This window comes from Lissotriton vulgaris, chromosome 7 (assembly GCF_964263255.1).
Source record: "Lissotriton vulgaris chromosome 7, aLisVul1.2, whole genome shotgun sequence".
Taxonomy (NCBI): Eukaryota; Metazoa; Chordata; class Amphibia; order Caudata; family Salamandridae; genus Lissotriton; species Lissotriton vulgaris.
In genome coordinates this window covers 1,680,322,207-1,680,336,853 of record NC_141695.1, presented here as the reverse complement: position 1 = coordinate 1,680,336,853, position 14,647 = coordinate 1,680,322,207, and the positions used below count along the sequence as shown (strand labels likewise).

Genomic DNA, 14,647 nt, shown 5'->3' with positions numbered 1-14,647 from the left:
TACTTAAAAAAATAAAATTTAAATTAAAAAGACACCACGTTGGTAGGTAACCCAGAAGACAATTTTAATTCACTCTCTCGTCTCATTTGAAGTAAAGACACACCCCTCCCCCCCCCCCCAAACAAATATAGCTCCACCGAAATCAGGCGTCGAACTGCAAGTCTCAGGTGGGAGCCGCGACTAAGCTTTTTTTTATTTTATTTTATTTATTTATTTATTTTTACATTTAAAGGCGTTTTTCCAAACTCTTCTGTGAGGGACGTCTTTCAAGAACTAGGTAGTTTGCTCACTCCCCTGATTAGGGGTACAGTAATATTTATCCACTTTTTACTCACTCATAGCTGGTCTCATTAATATTACTAGTAGAAGCAATGAACTGAAGAAGCTATCTAACAGCTTCTGAAAAGACTGCTAGGAGTAAACAAAGGGTCTGAAAAGTATTTACAGTTCTGCAATCCTGGGCTTGCTCTTTGCTACATGTTGGTACATGTGATTTAACTGAACTCTGACCATGCCTCAGCCCTGGAGGACAGAGCTGCAGCAGTTGTATCGTAATGGCATTTATTGCTAATGCATTAATTGATGTAAACCTTTTTCCCATCCTTTTGTAGACATGTTTCACGTGTTGGCACAAACATCACCGAACTCTAGATGCAAAGGATAAAAACTTAAGAGACTCAATAAAAACTCAACTCCCACCAAACACAACAAGAATTGACAAGAGTCAAACTATCTGACTCTAACTCCTTCGCTGCGGCCGCGATTTTATCGCTGTGCGATAAACAAAAGAACAGGGCGGGGCCGTGACGAACACCAGCCGTCATCAGCACACGCCCACTGCGGGCGTGACGGCTGGGGTTCGTCACCAGCATGGGAGGGGTTAATGTGCTAAGGCACGAGCAACAGGCATGCACAAGTGCTCTTCTCATATTATGTCAACCCTATCCCCTTTGTCAATGCTCATTTTACATAGAGCTTAGTGACAGTCTTGTGGTTCTGTGGCACTGTAGGTAAGTTCAGCTGTCTTTGACCAAGTCAGTGTTACTTAGTTTATCAACCTAAAAAGAATGAAAGGCTAAGTTGCAATGATCAAGCTCAAACGTATTGCCAGCAAGTGCATATTTTACAGATTTTCTCACCAAGCCATTGTAATATTTTAACAGGCTTGCTGCCATGTGCATAGGCCTCAGAGTTGGCAGTTCTCAGCCAAGAAGATAAGTGAGAATTCCTCAAGTTATACCAGCAGCATCTGCTCAGTACAAACAGAAGCTGTGCTGTCCATTGTACTTGCATATATGCAACACTTGATATCGTAATGAGGCCCTAAAGTGCATTTGCTAATGGCAAACATGCTACTCCATTTGATTGCTTGGATGAAAAGTGCTTCCCAAGTGGACTATTTGGGTAGTATTTCTAGGTTGTGCTTGAGCACCAGAGGTGTACTCTTCAGCTGTCATTACAAGTTGGGCTGGACAGGGTGGGGTATTTACTACAGGTGATAAAAAACCATTACGGTAGGTTAAGGTATTTAAAATACTTGGTAAATGCCGCTTAGTCCTACTTTTCAACAAGAAAACAACATACAACAGAATCTATTTCCAACACAGCAAATTGCAAATGTTTTGCCTTTTTCCCCCCCAAACATTTTTCCATGATACATTTCAGCAGGTTGACTTGTTATTGTTTTTGGTGTAATGGCTAAAGTACAGCTCAAATACTGTACTCGAGTTAACCAACATGGTTGGGGCAGAGCCAAAGCATAACTCTCAGTAGCGTTGCTAAGGCGATTTCGGTTGATCCCACAAGATGTGAAGACAGCTGTGCTGCCAAGAGAGTCCCCAAAAAACTGAACTTTTCTGGGGCCCCTCAATATACACTAGAAGATTCTACCAATATTAGACTACCTCAACACCTGCATAAACGCGGAGCGATTCTGAAGCTGCTGGTTTAAAAAAGTAGTATAAAACAACAGTGGTCCTCGATATATCTTCAAATAGCAATGAATGTATTACTCGTTATTCATATATTAAGGAAATTAATCCACAGCAAAAGACAGGAAATATCGCTATTTGCAAGGCCAGTATTACATATCAGTATGTTGTACCCAACATCTATCAAACCAAAAGACAACCAATCTCTTTCGTCAGTAAATATATATCAAATTTATTTACAACATTCATAAAAAACAATTGGATAATGGAGAAAGAAGGACTGCAAGAATGCAGTAAGAACAAAAGAGGTGCTCAAGTGAATTGAAAAGGAAGGAAGGCTCAAGAAGCAAGGATCAAGTTGTATATACAATTCTGTTCGTTGAACAAAATACAAGGGCCTACCCACACAATTTTATATACAATGATGGTTTAACCAAGGAGGGGAGGGAACATCAAAGATAAGGTGTAGACCTCAAAACATGGGGGTAAAAACCGTCGAGTATGCAGACGCGCCAGATACTCTTGGGAAGACGCTGGCTCTCCTGTGGCCCCTCCGATTTGATTGCGGCTCCGTTAACTGATAATTGAACAGTTACATTCTAAAAGGACGCTGGGGCAAAAATAGTACCGCCTCCTTCTGACCTCGCTCCTATCTTGCATAACAGCTTGGATTAATATTGGAATTAGTTCCCTATTTTGAATGGAATATACATCTTGAACCAAAATAATGGATTAACCTTGCGCACACCATTGACGGCTTGCCCTCATTCATATAGTGTTGGGACGAGACCGGCTTATCAGTTTTTGGTCCTTCCTGTTGTTCTACACCCCCCCCCCCCCTCCAGTCCTGAAGAAGACCCGCAGCAGAGGCATTAAACTTCCCCTTATTGCGCCAGGGTCGAAACGTTGACGGTTTTTACCCCATGTTTTGAGGCCTACACCTTATCTTTGATGTTCCCTCCCCTCCTTGGTTAAACCATCATTGTATATAAAAGTGTGTGGGTAGGCCCTTGTATTTTGTTCATCGAACAGAATTGTATATAAAACTTGATCCTTGCTTCTTGAGCCTTCCTTCCTTTTCAATTCACTTGAGCACCTCTTTTGTTCTTACTGCATTCTTGCAGACCTTCTTTCTCCATTATCCAATTTTTTTTTATGAATGTTGTAAATAAATTTGATATACATTTACTGATGAAAGAGATTGGTTGTCTTTTGGATTGATAGATGTTGGGTACAACATACTGATATGTAATACTGGCCTTGCAAATAGCGATATTTCCTGTCTTTTGCTGTGGATTAATTTCCTTAATATATGAATAACGAGTAATACATTCATTGATATTTGAAGATATATCGAGGACCACTGTTTTATACCAATTGACACCCAGGTCCTTTGATTTATTGGGGAACCCCATTGAATTAATGGGCTGGTTTAAAAAAAAAAACGTTTTAGAATGGTATATAGGATTTCAATTTAAAGACATCTTTATCACTTCGGAGGGGATTCGAACTGGCGAACGAACAGTGCTGTGGCTTTGTGGTGGTGCACATGTGAATGATTCTATCTACAAGGTTATTTCGAAGCAAGAGCACTAATTGGAAGTTCTGTAACATAAATAACACCTAACCTTGGGCCACTATGACCATCTCACAGTCTGAGATAAGCTCGCCAGGGTAAAAACCTCCAACACAATTGATTCTGAATCTACAACCAAACCTTTAACCAGCAAAAACATGCCACTGATTATAGAACCTTCTCATTTCAGCAACAAAGAGAATAAGTTCCTTGAAAGGACCCATGAATCAATCTTATTCCTTCAATAACCCAAGTCTCAATCTGCTGTGGAGAAGCCTGTTCGGATACTGTCCATGTTTGGAAAATAAGGAGTACATTCCTATTACACAAAAAGACAGTGCACACAAAAAACAGAGGTTGTGTGGTTACGGTCAGCAGTGGAATCAACTGACCAACATTAAAATTGTTTGTTCCTAAATTACTTAACTGTGTAATCTTAGATACTGATCACGCAGTCATTCTTCCCTAGTTCACAGAACTATCAGTAACTGTAAGGGCTTATCCATGAAGCCAACAGAAAACTGTGCAAAAGTGTACCTTTAAATATGTGTGAGCTGTCTCTGGCCAACCGGGGGAGCAAGTTTAACTGCCAGTTTACAGACCTAACCAAATTAGCTATTGAAATGCGGTTGAACAAAGAATTGCTCCAGGGCTGGCAACACAGAGAAACAGAGAGGTATACCTGAGCCTGTGGGTGCAAAAAAGTATCGGGAATGCTAGTCTCAGCTGTCTCCTTGCTTTAACCTTAACCACTCTGCAAAATTCCTGCTGCTCAAGCGTTGAACACTATGCTCCTGCAAGAACGTTACCTACTCTACCTGCCTTTTTAACGTCTGGTTTGACAATGTAGCTGTCGCCAGACAATTATGTGGGCATCACTAGAGAGGGGCTTTGGCTGTGACAACATGTTGGGAGCCAGGAATACATGTTTTGATTGAGCAGCGGGCATTTGAGTCCACAAAAACGTGCTTGTCCTCCAAACAATTGTTATCATTATATTTCTCCAAATGCCTGAGCTTGACCTTTCAGTGGCACACACATGACATTGTAATGCTGTAACTGCAACAGTGCCTTAGAATGATAACTAGATCATTTATGGTACTGTTCTCTGGGAGCAGCACAGAGGGAAAGAGGGCAGTCATTAAAATACATGGATTTTTACGCCTGGCTTGACAGTGCATTTGTCAACTAACCTTTTAACCCACAGCAACATTAGTGTACAGTTATTTGCTTTCACACAAATACATATCCATCCCCATGCTATCTACATTTAATGCTTCACATCACCATACCACATTGCTTTAAAGTCAGACGTGCTGGCATTGTCAAAGCTTCTGATAACGCGAGAAGCCGGCTGGGATTCTTCAGCCTTTTACTAGAAACACTTCCACCAGACTAATGATCTGCTCCATGTTATACCCTACGTCACGGGCACGCCCAACTGGGAAACAGCTCGTTTTTCCGAAACGCATTATATATATATAGCCCGTTCAACAGGTAGGGGTCTCCGGGTAAACCATGCCGACATTTTCTTGGAAAACATATCATTTCCCACTTGCCAAGTGTGCTACCTACCGAGCAGGAAAGCCAGAAGAGCGGCCCCGAGGCGTCGAGCTCCACCTCAGCTGCTGAGGAGGGTGACCGGCGCGGCCTGAATTCTACCTGCGCCCGAGCACAGGTCTGAAGCCGGCCTGTGGGCACAGTACGTCACGGCACCTCAACCAGCACCTTCTCCCATTCATGCACCGGGGGCGCGGCCCACAAGACGCCCGGCCGTTCTGAAGCGCTTCGAGGCCTCCACAAGAGGCAGGAGGGCGTAGGAAACACAAGGATACCTGCGGGTCAAGCACAACAGGCCCGCCCGAGGGAGCGAGCGGGTGATGAAACCGCGCAGGTATGCGCCACGCCCCGTACATACCGAGTCTCGCCGCCACCGCTCCCGCAGGCCTCGGGGGACCACGCTTAAAAGGCAGCTGGAAGGCGCCTGCCGAGCACAGGCTGCGCGGACGTTAGGGGGAGAAGGCCTGCAGCTAACACGCCCTGGCAGGAATCACCACAAACCCACCTCCCAGCCCGGCCACATGCACAGACATGCCAGCATACGCAGACCAAACATCTGGGTAAAGGGATTAGGGACAGTAATCTCCTGTTCTGCAGATGAAAACAAGGCACGGCCGTCACTGCCCGTCACCCACGCCCTCTGGGTGCACCATTATCGTCCCGTTTAACAAACAAGCTAGGTGCTATTCCTTTAGGGATGCCCTTCTGAGCCCCATTTGGCAGTACAACTTCTATCACGTGTGCCACATTAAAGGTGAGGTGCTGCCAAGGCCTACAGCAAATATCAGTCAGCTCACTCACAAGACCCCTCGAAGCGCACTGGGAAAACAGGTGCTGACGTACATCCGAGAACTGTTGTAAGGGCAGCTGTGACGCAACCCCACTGCCCTACTTACTGGGGCAGGACCTTTTACTCTCCCGAGGGACTGTCCCTCAAAGGCACCGTTGAGACCACAGACGAGCACAAGCACTGGCAGATAGTGTCCAGGATATAACTTACTTCATTTGTCACAGATGCTTAATGAACGTGAATGAAGTAATGACTTCTAAGTCTGTGTATGCAATGACCAATAAAATAAAAACAAAGAGCTGGAGCAGAAAACTAAAACTTGAACCTAAGTGGCTGAAAACCCAAACATATATTACACATCCCAAAAAGGAGCAGTGGCTAATACGGTCATAAACCCTCGCAATGGAAAATCCAAGCATACAACCCACAGTCATAAAAACCAGCAGATGAAATGGCCGTGAGCTCACAGGAGTCCAAAATTCAATCAGAAATCTATATACACATAAAGCAGTGGTGGCTAACAGTACTAGGAGCTTTGTGACAAAAGCAAACCCATACATCCACAAACTATCAGCAACACAAAATGCCACAACGTGCCTTTTCATGCAGTGCACCCCTAAAATGAGCCACAGCAAAAGAAGGCCCTTCATGGAAACCACAGATGTGTTTTGTGTTGTTCCAAGAGATTTATGACCTCATGCTAGGCTCCCGAATGTGCATTGTTGCCACACACACACACACTTCTTTTTTATTTTTAAACACATTATTTCTAAAGGAACGTAGAGGTGATCTCCGATTGACAAAAATTGAATCAGCTGTAGATACAGCACTTGCAAGGCTGTACTGCCAATTCCAGCTCTTTTTATTTGGACAATTCCCAGTGAATTCATACTAGGTTGTTCTTTAGCTGTAAATAAAAGTAGAGGTATTTTTATTTCACAAGAGGTTTCAAGGGGTTTATAACTTTTAAAAGAAATATTAGTAAGATAATGTACAAACTGTTGACTGCACTCACCCAAGTAATTACTCCTATATCCATGCTACCTCTGAAGCAGCTTCAGCATCCATTACATTTTTTACGTCATTTTCTATATATTGTTGCTGTGTAATGTTGGTATTACAGTGTTTTATATCGAACATAAAAAGGACTGCATAAGGAAAAGAGAGAAAGAGTATCTAATTATGGTAGAGAAGAATGATATCATTGTAGATTTAAGAGCATAGAACACAATAGTGAGAGCTGAAAAGAGTAACTAAATAAGTCTGTAATAACCTGAAAATCTGAGTGTTCCAAGTATTTCGTGAGCAAGCTGTGTTTTTTTCAATGAGGTGCCAGAGAAATTCAGCACGTAGCCGTCCACAACAAAGTCTGATTCTATGATTTGAATTAGTTGGATACGAACTTGTAGATTTCAGGGCGAAACAAGGCCTTGCTTCAACATCATCTTAGACCTCCTCAAATGGTGAGCAGGTCTGTTAAATAGGGAGTATCCTTTAGATAAAGTGACTCATAATAACCAGGACACTAAAACTTACATTCATTTTTGGCTCCCAAGAGTAACTAGTGCTGGTCTCTTCAAATTGGTTAGATGTGATCAAATTTATTTGGGTATGCTGGACGGCTAGCCATGGAGAGTACCACTGCTTTTAGAGATGCCCGTATGGACTGAAGTATCATGCCAATACGTTTTACCAGAGTGAAGACAAGAAATGAGAAAGGGTAGTTGCACTTTTAAGGCGGGGAAGGCACGAGTCAGATTTTTTTCTTAGTGAGTGAAGATTATACTTGGCAATTTTTGCTACTAAGTTAATGTGAGAGCATAGTGGCAGGGAGGAGTCTAGAGTAAAGCACACTGATTTTACTGAGGAAGGGAAGAAGCATTTTTATTACATTTAGTCTGTCAACGGGTGAGGGGTTGAAGTTGTTTTTCTGTCTAGGCCTGGTAGCTAGAAGTCCACATTCTAGTGGATTTATCAGAAAGTTGTAGGACATCCAAATTTCAATTATTGACAAGCCTGAGCGCAGGTTGACAGTGTCAAAGACAGAGGAAGGTTTCAAGTAGATTTATTAGTCAAAAACATATTGCTGGATTGAGGGACCATGTCCCCCAGCATATTAAGAGGGGCTGTTTCAGGGCAGAAGTTAGTACAGAAACCAGATTGATTGGCTACTGGGAGGAGGGGAATCAAATAAATTGGTTAGCAACGCACCTTTTGATTGTTTTCTAGAGACATGTGTAGGTTTAAATAAGACTAAATTATGCAGCAATAAAAAGGCATGCTATGTGGGTAATGAGGTACATTTTGCAATAGTATTAGTTCATTATTTTGTCATTTTTAAACATGTTAACACTGTCTGGGCAACGTTTCTCCTCAGTAGTACCAGTTTAAGTCCCAAATACAGTAATAAGTAACACAAAGATGACCAGTCACACTTTGGAAAGGGCCTTCCACTGCACAGAAACAGATTTCACTGTGTTTTAAGTACTTTTGATCCATTTGACCTAGACATCTTTTAAGTTAAAATCTGCAGATTATGCAGCAGATGATGGATTAAGTGACAAATACAGACTTCCATAATTATGCAGTAAACGCTGCAGCCCCAAAATTGCATAATTCCAGCAGCTATGATGATAATATTTATGGGTAGTAAATGGTGAATTTCGCACCTTGCAGTGTTGGTTTTTGGTGATTGTGAAGAAGGAATCCTAGGTGTTCTAGTTATGAGGTATACTATTGTTGGTTAAATTGGATGTGATATTTTCCATGATGCCTTTGACTTTATCCGTTAAGTGGAACAGGAATTCAATGTATTTAGCAGAAAAAGGTTGCCTACAGATTTTCATATAGGTATAGTTTGTGTGCATGTAGCTCAATATTTTTCTACTGGGGCTGGGGGACGTAGATGGTTGTTCTTGGAACAAATTGGACTTGATGACAAGAACAACTTTCTTTCAGTCTCTCTCAAGAGGTTTCATAGCCACATGGCTGTCTTTTGTGGTCCTTATATAGCCCTGAAGGTAGCAGTCAATCAAACATCAAATTGTAAACCGAACAGTTGGCAAGGTGAAGTGGTAAGACAGTTAAAATAGTGAATCATAATAGAAGAGGAAAATTCCAAGGAGACCGATGAGGATTTTTTCTTCCAAGGTAAGGGAAGACAAATTAAGGAAATCAAACTAAGGATGAAAAAAGCAGAAGAACATTTGTGACAGGAAAACTTTGAAAAAGACATGCAGATATAGCTATACTTTTAACCATTCCCCAGGAATACTGAGATGCTCACTATGCCCTGTTGACCACAGAAGCAAGTACACTACGACGCCTTGGATGGGCTGGTGGAGGCACAAAGAGCAGCAGACAGCGAGAAAGAGGTGGACAACCAACACTGAACTTAACACAGTGGGTTAGGAAATACCACCCACTAATAGAATCCAAAAGACAGAAATTTGCAAGACTGCAGGAGTTAAGCAGAAAAAATACTTCAAGTCACTTGAGCAGCACATCTAAGCCAAAGCAAGCAATTATAACAATACTTTTAATCTTGCAGTTATAGTCCAAAAAAGGTCAACTTCCTATAGTGCTACCACAGCTCCATCAATGTTTCGTTCAGAGCACTGCCAACATTGGAATAATGTTTGTGCATGATCCCACTACTGTACTTATGAGTTTGCAAAACCTGAAATGTATCATGACAGGGCAGAAATTCCACACACAAGATGGAAGCATACTGTATATAAGGTTTTCCAGATCACTTTAGTACTCCCTGCGAGAGAAAGTATCTTCACTGGGTTCCCACACCACAAACATGGAAAACGTGACATATAGCAGTCCCAAATAAACTACTGGCATGAGTACAACGCCTTTTCCAAAGGCCTCAACAAAAAAATTAGCAGACACAATTGGGAAGTGGGGCAAATATTCTTGGTTGGTTAAAGAAAAATGTGGAGCCAAGGAAACACTAGTCGCAAAATCAGAAGTTCTAAAAAATAATCTGGAACACAGAACTGGAGCCAGCGCACAACTGAATTAATATTGTCTGTAGAAAGAGACAGCTTCCCAAATCTCTGAAGATCTTGTACTCTCTCACTAGTCCTAACCTAATTCTTAACTCCTCTTTAAACCAAGAGTGAGCAATCCAAAAACTTATCAGTGAAACTCAAACTAACAAGTGTTTTGAAGCCAGACCTGAGCACCGTCACCTTACCATGAGCCTCTGAATATTTTTCCTCCATTGTTAAACACCAAATGTCAATTAATCGTCTATTTGCAAACTTTTACGCATATTTATTTCATAGCTTGTATTTTTATTGTATGCTGTGCACCAAAGGACAGCAAGTTGAAATCTGCAAAATAAAACGGAATCTCTGGATTTGTAACCACCCCCTCCCTTTCACATCCTTTTTTCAAGACAGCAAAATTAATGACTGCCACACCAGGACATCAGCCCCAACAGTTAGTACTCTGGTATTAACAAAGTACCAAAATATACAATTCTTAAAAGTACTATTACAAACTATGTAAAATGTTTAAAAATAGTTTCATATTCAGCAACCTCCTTACAGAAGTCTTGCTTTATGCACATCAAGGTGAGCATGAGAAGATGAAACTCACGCTGTGGTTGTGTTATATAGCCAACTAATTATTTCTGATAAACCAATGTTAAGCTTCCAAGAAGAACAATGGGCATGAAGAGAAATCTGGGCTCGATCAACTGCACCTCAGAACCTGGAGGGTTCTACATAAAATAAGATATCAAAAAGGAAGTGCAACCAAAGAGAAAAAGCGGAAAAGTCCATGCATAGATAGGACAATGCAAAGTACTGTCAATAGTGGTAGTATGAAATACTACCACTATAATATAGTAAGGGATACCTTACTATAACTTACAAGCCCCAATTTGGGACTCCCCTGGCACCCTGGAATGTCTTTTAGATCAATTGTCACTACTACTCAAAGCAGCCGGTTTTAGAACGTGGGGCGACTTAGTATTAATACTAGGCTGATGGATTGGGAGTCCTTTTTTTTAATTTAACTAATGGGTCCCTTACAAGATTTAAGTATTATCAGTTGTCTGCCTGGTGGGCAAGACAAGCGTGGGGGACTGGAGAGGATACCCCGTTTCTAGATCTTATTGGGAGGGAGAGGGAGAAGCTGGAAAAGGGAGGTCTCCTTCTGGTACAGGACACTTGTGGGAGTAAAAGACAGCTTGGACTCTGAATTGGCGAATCTTTGGGGCAATGTTTTTACTGGGATTGCAGAAGAGTTACAGAGTATCTGGACCGATGCATTCGCTATGTCTCAGAAGATAATTAAACCAGCTAATCTCAGAAGAAATCATCTGTTTACAGCCTATAGGGAATATTGGACACGGACCAAATTATCCAAGATAACAGCTGAGATCTACGATTGTCCAAGATGCAAATTCCCGGCAGCGGATGATCAACGTATGTTTTTAGACTGCCCAAAGATTGCTAGTTATTGGGCTGCAGTTTGCGGTTTCTTAGATGAGGTTTTGTTAACGCCAATCACATGCTGTCCTAGATTGGTCTTTTTTGGCTTACCACCAGGGTACTCGATGAATGATATGGCTTCACAATTTCTGTTCTATGTGGTCGTCATCGCCAGGAGAGAAATATGTAGAGAGTGGAAGGCGGAAGCCCCACCTAGATTTGCTGATTGTCTAAAAAATATCATGATGGTCAGCCAGTCAGACATGGCTTGCGGCGGTGGCGGTGAGAGTGCTAATAAAATCTGGTCTGCACTAGAGCTCTGGTCCAGGAAATAACTGCAGTCCAATGATTATGCCAGAGGTTTGTGGTCCGGACCTCCCTGGTTTCTAGGACGGTCCATCGAGGTTAACGGGAGTTGGACAAGGAGACAGCCTACCTCTGTATGCCGCACACACTCCCCAGGGGCGGAAACCAAGTTTTATGTGTGTGAAAGGCACAGAGAGAGATCCTGTCTAGAGCAAGCATTTTCTGGTGGCATGTATGAGGACAAAAAAAAATAGTGGTAGTATGACATGATGGTGTTGATGGGATGATACGTCGAAATTACGCCTAACAAACTGGAGGTTAAATAGAGCAGATAGTTCCATGAACTTGAGTCTACTTTACAAACAGGATGACATCAGCATTGAGTCTGCCAGCCAAGTTCACCAACTTTAACTAGTTTAAAATGTACAAATATGAATGTTTTATAAACAGCACTGCTGTACTAACGAACTATTACGGACAGCTTTTCGTCCCATGCATTCGGGCCCATGGCACTCTTGCTTGGCCGCTATTACATATGCACACGGGAATCACGTAAACGGGACAATCGGGCCGTGTAATAAGTTAAATCATATTTAATTCCTCAAATAGGTCAGTCATTCATTCCAGTCAGCTCTCCCTTTTCTTAGATTGTTCTCCCATTCCCCGTCACTCGCCCTATCCTCTCCCCCACACTCCATTACTCCCCTCCTCCCTATTACTTCTACTCCACCTGTCACCCACATTCCTCCACTCTCTTTCACCCCCTCAACCCTAACACTGCTCCTATCGCTCGAATGTATGATCTCCTACCCCATGACGTTGTACTTTCGCCACACCTAGCATGTAAATTCATCATATTCCATAGGCTCGCCCTTTCCCGTCATCCACACCCGCTCCCCTGCCTTTCCCATCCTGGCAACGTATCGATCTCCCCCATATTCATGCCCGTATTTCCAATTGCCCACAGTTTAAGATTATATGCCACCATCTCATTCTCACATCCCCATTCCTTCCCCTTAAAACATCCCGTGACCCTCTTACCCTGCCCCGCGGGCTCCATTTCTCTCCGGTTTCGTAAACCGCTCACACACAGTGCTGACAGTAACCGGAACCAGCAGAGCGAGCAACGTCAGCGCGCGAGACGCAGAAACAAGACTACAGCGAAGGGTCGTGAACACAGAGGTAGGACACTTCAGCCCTACGAATGCTCTATATTCATCAGCCTCTACCCCACCCCACCCCACCACACCACAAAATATAACAAAAGTAAAGGAACGTTTCCAACAAACAAAAACAATATTCTCGAAAAAAAGAAGTGAGGTATGAAAGAGAAATCAGAAACAAAAACGTAAAAGGAACAGATGGCTATATGATCTACAAAAGAGAAGCATTTATAACGTGATTCATTGCTATAAAACATCATATATTATTAAATAATTTACGTTTTTACTTTCGTTGCTATTTTACTTGATATATTTTACAAAATAAAGAGATATATTTTAGTTTTTTTAACAATCTTCACAGTCTAACTGCTAAGTATACAATTGAAAGATGGCGCTTAGTGTAGTACAGCTCACAAATGGGCGTCCATAATTCCCCTTGTCCGTCTTCTTTGTAGATGGCTTGTTTATTAAAGCCCCATTCACGAGAGGACTGAGCGTGGATGTATTCTAGATGTTTATTTATTTATTTATTGGGCGAGCTAACAAATTAACATAGAAAGCCGAGCAAAGGGAAACCCCCCCCGCAGGAGACAGAAAATATTTGCCATGTAAATTATGCAATAGAACAGACTTCATGTAAAAAGATGTGAACTCTCTCCCAAATTGAAGATGTTTACTTATTTGACACACGAAAAGATGTGTTTCACATTAGCACATCTGATTATTTATTATTGAAAGTGTTAGAATTTTAACATGATCTTATAAACATTCTTGTGCACGGGTTATGATGCCATTTGTGGATAAAGAGGCAAGTTACTTGTTATCTGTGCTATTTTTTTTGTAGATGAAGACACATGTATGTATGTATGTATGTATGTATATATGTATGTATAGGCATTTATATAGCGCACTACTTACCCGGAGGGTCCCAAGGCGCTTCGACCGCTGCAAAACCCTTCCTGGCTTCCCTGAGAGATGGTCCCTTAATAAATCAAACACAAAAGGTTTTTGTACATCACATATCCAGACAGCACCGTATTTAAAGGTTTTGTCATATGTTTTAACCGAGGAAAAAGGAGGCTAGTTGAAGTAATATATTTGCTTGAGATCCCACAGTATGGTCAAGCGGGGAACCAGGATTGATCTTAGGTTTTTTGGTTTCACATTTTACAATTCAGCCACTAGAGGTGTATCTCTTTTTTTCTCATTTTAACTTCAAATGTTTATGCTTTGTTTTCAATTCTTGCCATATGAGGGTAGAGCGTGTGTGGCAGGCAGAAGTCATATGAAAGCTTGGATGGTTTTGGTCTTGAGGGTCCTAGAGGACCTTGAGCTGAGCCAAAGCCAGGCATCAGGCGCATGCCTAGCTTAAGCAAGCGTTCAATGACGATAGTCAGAACAATGTATGACCTCCTACATACGGTGCCTAACCAATCTGGTCTCTGTTGAAACCATGATACTCTGGCATTACTTGAGGCACAGTACCTTAAAAATGGCATTGTGTACCTCCTACAACCAAAAGACACTAACCACTAGGCCCATTACGATATTTTATTTCTATGCATAATCATTTTGTACCAGTACGGCCAACACATTCAAACATGCAGAGCTGCTTACTCCCTAGCACGCCTTGCATTATATCAGTATCAGTGGGGGTAGAGATTTGCCATTTCTGAAATGCTTATCATTGATGATGCCGACATACGAATTGCATCATTTTTCCTTATGACTATGTGTACTTAGTTTTCAAAACGTTTTTATTCTTTTTAACCATTATATTAGTTGCATTCTCATATTTAGAACACATTAGCAACAGGACAGCACGCATCACTATTTAAATATTTTCACCACTTTTGTTGCAACATATT

At 41.8% G+C, this 14,647-nt stretch overlaps 1 protein-coding gene across 24 annotated transcripts in view; it reads right to left on the bottom strand.

The window, feature by feature from the left end:
• Nucleotides 1-12,848, bottom strand: part of TPD52L2 (TPD52 like 2) — a 129,383-nt gene extending 116,535 nt beyond the window's left edge. For 13 of the 24 annotated variants that reach the window (XM_086932763.1, XM_086932768.1, XM_086932773.1 and 10 more), the window contains exon 1: nt 12,658-12,782. In XM_086932763.1, the coding sequence (XP_086788889.1) occupies nt 12,658-12,676 (19 nt within the window). In that variant the 5' untranslated portion in view covers nt 12,677-12,782. Of the gene's footprint in view, nt 1-5,082; nt 5,335-12,657 lie in introns of those variants that run through there. The other 11 variants (XM_086932766.1, XM_086932776.1, XM_086932782.1 and 8 more) reach the window with 6 other exon arrangements.
• Between the last annotated feature and the right edge of the window lie 1,799 nt (nt 12,849-14,647).